This window comes from Ixodes scapularis, unplaced genomic scaffold (assembly GCF_016920785.2).
Source record: "Ixodes scapularis isolate PalLabHiFi unplaced genomic scaffold, ASM1692078v2 PGA_scaffold9__187_contigs__length_104089568, whole genome shotgun sequence".
NCBI classification, from domain to species: domain Eukaryota; kingdom Metazoa; phylum Arthropoda; class Arachnida; order Ixodida; family Ixodidae; genus Ixodes; species Ixodes scapularis.
In genome coordinates, this window is record NW_024609884.1 from 70,298,286 (window position 1) to 70,304,351 (window position 6,066).

The window sequence follows — 6,066 nt, forward strand, 5'->3', positions numbered from 1 at the left end:
ATTCCAACTTTCAACATGGTTTATATACAGATTCCAAACCTTAAATGTTGTAAACATCCTTTTTTTTTTTTTGCGACCATACTTGCGCGGATAGGACGGGGAAACAAAACCATGTGTCAAAGTTGAAAAGAAAGGGAAAAGTCGCAACGGGTTTGGGCAAAACATGAACAAGGTTCTAAATTACTCACTCTGGCTGCGTACTACCTAATATATATATATATATATATATATATATATATATATATATATATATATATATATATATATATATATATATATATATATATATAAAACAACATTGCCGTATTTTGCGGTGGTCTTTTGCGGTTGTAAGGGTACTATTCTCCCATTCTTTCTTGTGCACCGGGAGATCCACCCGTGTCAAATTGGCCTCCGAGAAGTGGTGGAAGGGGGGGTCGACTTTGTTTGGGGGGGTGGGGCGGCCGCCCCCGTCGCCCCCCCCCCCCCCCCCTTGGATCCGCCCCTGGTACATACTACCACTGCAGATCTCTAGCTGAGTGGGCGGACATCGCCACCTCGCGGCGAGCGACGAAGTTAGCGAAATTACACCATGGCTAGTTAGTTAGTTAGTTGGCGGTACCTAACCCCTTTTGAGACAGGGGGGTCAGCAAAAGTTCAAATTGCCGACACAGGTAAAAGTTTTAGTTCTTGTTTTGTTTTAGCTTTTCCCACTTTTGGCACACTTTCACTGGTTGGCGATCAGACGTAGTCTCTCCCATTCAACGAGAAAGCGCCTGGTGGCTAGTGAACCGTGGGCTCCTTCCCCGAATCCCAGCATTTCGGGAATCCTCTCTTCGCTGGTCGCCCAGGGCGGTCGACAGTGGTCTAGGGCAGGGCACCACAGCAGCACGTGGAGGTAGTCCTCGCTTGACTGCCCGCACAGATGACAGGCTGTGTCGGTGTCTCCGAAGAGTTGGGCACGTCGGCAGCCTGTCATCAGCGCTCCTACCCGTGCCTGGAACAGTAGCGCACTTTCATGGTCCCCTCGATAGTGTGTGCAGGGAGACGGCTCAGGCTTGTGGAGCGCGTAGATGCTCTGGAGGCTCTGCTTTTTCCTCACCGCTTGTCTCCAGGCCTCAAGTTCAATCGCGTTCACCTCCTCTGTCACAGCCTTGAGCCATCCTTTCTCCGATGTGGCCTCATGTCGCCTTGTCCCTTTGCTGTACACAGAGTCGAGCCTGGCGATGGTGTTTGACCAGTTCGTCCTGCTGCTGCGGTATCTAACGTAGTGGAATGTCCTTTTGGCGTACGCTTCGTCTGGCATGTGAATCAGGCGCCCGAGGTATCCGAGCTTGGCCCTTGCACCCCGTTGCTTGAAAGCCGACCAGGCCATCTCTCCCGTGACGGCCAGGTTTGCCGTTGCCCCGTTTCCGCCCAGTGCCCACCTCCCGATTTCCACTTGATGGCGATCCAGTGTCTTCAGGGTGGTCTGTTGGAAGACCACTGCATCGTTAGCATAGGTGATCGCCGGTACTGCGACACTCTTCCACAGTGCCCTCGCAAGGGTGTATGGGTTATAGGAATACTTTGCCATGTTCCACAGGTGACCTTTTCGGATGTTGGAGGTTTTTAGGGTGTTCCTCTCGTGTAGTTCTAAGCACAGCGGGCCTTCTTGAAGGGTCACTCCCAGATACCTGTATTCCTTGGTATGTTCTACTTCCACCTCCTGTACTCTAAACGTGTGTTTAAGCTCGTGAACATTATAGCCCATCCACTTTGATTTTTCCTTACTGAATTTGAATCCCTCTTCATTCCCAATTCGAGTGCAGATATCGAGCATGTCTTGAAGGTGAGTTTCATTCTCTGATAACAGGAGTATATCATCAGCAAAGGCCAGTACTGGAATATAAGTTGTTTCCATGTCATTACTGGAGGTAATGGTTGTGAAAGAAACACCCTGCCCTTTGGCTTGCAGCTCCAGAATGAGATTGTTGATGTAGATGTTGAACAGGGTTGGAGAAAGGGGGCAGCCTTGGCGCAGACCCACAATCATGTTCACCTGCCCTGATAAATGTTCTCCCAAACTGTATCTGGCGTTGCATCCGGCGTACATGTTTCTGAAGAGCGATACTGTCTGAACATCCAGTGCCATCGCTTCTAACTTCGTCCACATCTTCTCATGGGGCACTGCATCATAGGCCTTTTCCAAGTCAAGGTAAGCCAGATAGAGTGGTGACCTATCTAGATTTTTTAGCTCTATTAGTTGTGTGACAGTGAATAAGTTGTCGCTGCCCCGCCGGTTCCTACGGAATCCATTCTGTGCCTCGCTGAAAAGGCGGGCTTTCTCACATAGTCTCTGCAGTCTGTCTTGCAGAATTGATGCAAAGAGTTTGTAAACATTACTTAGTATTGTTATCGGCCTGTATGAGTGTAATGATTTCTTGTCTTTATCTTTTCCTTTGTAGATTAGTTTTATTTTGGCTTGTTTCCAGGCTTCAGGAATAGTACTTTTTGCCAGCATGTTGTTTAGAAGGTACCTTAGGTGCTTCTGTGCTACCGGTTTAAGCTTTTTCAGGAACTCGTTGGGGATGTCGTCTGGACCTATTGCCTTTCCTGCTTCTAGTTTATTAATATGTCTCTGCAGTTCACCGGGCGCTATTGGTTCAGGAATGCTGCGGTCAAATTGTTCCTGAGGTCGTAGGGATGTTTCCTCCTGTGTCCTCGGTCTCTTGTAGAGGGAGGCTTGAAGTCCTTGAAAGTATTTAGTCATTCCCTCGGTGATTTCTTCTTCAGTGGTCCATTGGTCTTCTCCACTCCCTATCGTCTTGTGTTCAAGGTCCTCGTGTGGTTGGAGAGATCGCACATATCTCCAAAAGCAACGGCTTTTGTTGTCGCTTTCTTGTAGGGCTTGTTCGTGTTTCGTGTGTATCTTCAGAATTTTTGTCGCCACTAGAGATTTTACTTTATTTTTCTGTAGCTCGTAATTTTCCCAGTTTTGCTTTGCCATGCTGTATTGCTTTTTATTCATGGCCTTTCGATGTTTTCTGGACCACTCCTGTCGTACTTTGATTTCCTCCTTAACCTCCTTATCAAACCACGGTGTTCGTTTTTCACTTTTGATCCCGAAGATCCCAAGATCTCGAAGCGCGGCGCTTCGGGATCTCGGAGGCCATGGTAACACGGGAGTCGGGACAAGCATAGTGACTACGTTGCGCAAGCCGCCCGCCAATTCAATAAGTTTAGACCGTCCAGCCCAGAGCTGTATATGTAGAGAGTAGAGCACTGCACGGGCCGGGTAGCATGTATTTTCTCGGGCCCGGGCCGGGCTCGGACTAGAACAAAAAAGTTTTCGGGCCACGCCGGCCGGCCCGGGCCGTGCCTGGGCAGTCGTGTGCTGTAAATTCTAAATTGTTGAGAACAAAAAGTTTTCTCATTCATCTTTTAGGTTCATTGGAAACATAAAAAGCCGAAGTGCAGTCACTACAGCGCCGTGCACAATAAGAAAAAGGCGTCTTGCAGTTAAAAAGCCTTAAAGGCCACGGTCCCACTGAATGTTGCAGTTTAGGTACTTTTTGGCAGGTCATTACTCATCTCCTTTTAAATACTGTTTTGTGGGATTGATGTCATTCGAAAGGCAATGCAATCCCCTTTTATTTGATATTATGTATGCGTTGGTTTTTACTGCTCATGCGCATTTGTAGCGTTGCGAATATGATGGCGCGGACCCTCACTTGCTCCGCTAGTTCATGTTTTATGAACGATCCATTAAAGATAGCACGGTTCCAATATAGCAGTTTTGTTAAGATGATGTCGGAGCAGAATGTAACTAGGGTGACCACCTTCCTGCTAGTGAAATACGGGACACGTGGGAGGGGGAGGAGAAAGGAGTTTTATGAACACGCACACCACGGTCCGAGGCTGTGCTAAAATATTTAATATTGTCACGAAGGAACAAACGAGGACACAAAGAATAACTGGGGAAACTTAAACGTTTAATGGGGCGAACTTGTGCCCAAAAATAAAAGAGTACAAAAGATAATATAGATAACAGCAGAGCGTCGCGGGCGTCGAAGTCGGCGAAAGAGCATGAGTCCAGCGCTGGGGCGAAACTGACTCCGGTTCGCGCGGAGCGCCTTATGTACAGTCAAGGACAAAAGTCTCCAGGACGTGCGAGCTGCGGCTGAAACGCAACGCTCTGCCATCTGCCGGCGGGTCGTCTGGTTTCGAGATCACACAAAAGCGCATGCGCGTCCTACTCTGCCTGCAAACATGTCTGTTTTCCCGCTCTTCTGCGGCACAGTGCCTAACTCGGAATCGGGCGCGTGGTACCGCCTCGGAGATAGCGCTGGCGGCTGACGGGCGTCTGCTACACATTCCGAAACTCGAGATACCGCCTGGGGCATTTCGCCGCATTTCGCCGTGTCAGCGCACCTTGCTTGATAACCAGTTGAGCTTATCGCTCAGTTGAGATGCCGTGACTTCTTGCTTGATATGTGCCATGTCAGTAAGCGCTATCTCCGAGGCGGTACCACGCGCCCGATTCCGAGTTAAGGCTAGCCCACATGGTGCGCTTTTCTCCGCGTCTGCGTCGCGCCTGCGCCTGCGCTTTGACGTCACTTCCGGCGCCGGGACGAAACGCAGCGTTTTTTGGCGCATTCCGGCGTATCTGGAGGAGCCAGATATTTTGCGTCCACGCTTCGCGTCTCGCGCTGCGTCCAGAAGGCAAACACCAATGAACGGCCGTGTTCACTAGTTGCAAGGAGCGTTTGAATTTTCTCCTCTGTTTTCGCCACGGACCTCGCGACAAAGGCGATAATAATAATAATAATAATTTTTATTTGCACATATTGCGATACCCACTCGGCAGCGTGCGGGGCTAGGCAGAAAGGTTCAGACCTTTACGCAGGTGGGCCTGCTAGCACGCCGCCAAGAAGGGAAAGGGATACGGGAGAGGAAAATAAATGAAAACACTCAAAACAGAAAGATACACATACAAAACGGGTAACAGCCCTGTGCCATTCCAAGGCAGAGCGCACGTGCGCACGCACACACGCACACCCGCACGCGCGGAGTTTACAAAATTTGCACGCTCGCGGCCTTAAATAAAAACGGTTTTTAGGCCCCGCCAACACTAGCAGCAGGGCGAACATGGTAGTTACGTCCTTCCACCCGCGGATATCAGTTTACCATACCTTTTACACAAATCCAGGGAATCCTCCCTGCTCCGCGGGAGAGGCTGACGCTGCTTCAGCGGAACAGAGAGGACCTAGCGAAGTACAAAAGCGTCCTGCACTCTGGCAGGCCAAATGTAAAGAATACAAGGACACCGAGAGACAAAGGCGACAAAGGTTCAAATTAATATTACCGGCAACAACCGCAACAACGTAACCTCTGTAGCGGCCAGCGGCCAGCTGTGAATGTTTTGGCGCGGGCGATGGTGATGCCAATGGCGTATCGAAACGTGGATGAGGCGTCCGCACTAAAAAGGATAAAAAGTAGTGAAATTGAGCTTCATTGTAATTGCTGTAATAAAAATGCGTGCTTACTATTACTAAAATTAAATATTACGGCATGTAGCCATCATTTAACGCGCGATTTCTATTTTAAATTTGCTTGTGTTTCTTAAGCGCGTCTGGCTACGTTGGACAGACGCTTCGGAAACGCAGGCGCGAAGCGCTGCCCGGCAGCGCGGCGTGTGGTTTGACTGGGCGCACGCGTCTGGCTTAGCGCGCGCGCCAAGCCGAGACGCGCGTCTAGACGCACTGAAAAACGCGCCATGTGGGCTAGCCTTTAGGCGCCGCGCCGCAGAAGAGCGGGAAAGCGCACATGTTGGCAGGCACAGTAGGACGCGCATGCGCTTTTCTGTGATCTCGAAACCAGGCGACCCACCGGCAGATGGCAGAGCAATGCGTTTCAGTCGCAGCTCGCGTGTCCTGGAGACTTTTGTCCCCGACTGTACATCCGTAAGCTTCTGGACTAATCGGCGTAGAATGTTCGACGACTGGAACTTTCGGAACATCAGACGAGAATGTTCTCGAACTCACGAGAACGAAATGTTGAAAGAATAAATAAAAGAGCATTCCACTGACTGGAATCGAACCTAGT

General features: G+C 49.7%; 1 protein-coding gene across 1 annotated transcript; it reads right to left on the reverse strand.

Annotated features, from left to right (window-relative positions):
- Positions 1-584: 584 nt before the first annotated feature.
- On the reverse strand, positions 585-2,968 carry LOC115331529 (LINE-1 reverse transcriptase homolog). Its single transcript, XM_029993636.2, has one exon. It carries the CDS (start codon positions 2,966-2,968, stop codon positions 707-709), a length of 2,262 nt encoding a protein of 753 aa, XP_029849496.2. The 3' UTR covers positions 585-706.
- Positions 2,969-6,066: the final 3,098 nt, after the last annotated feature.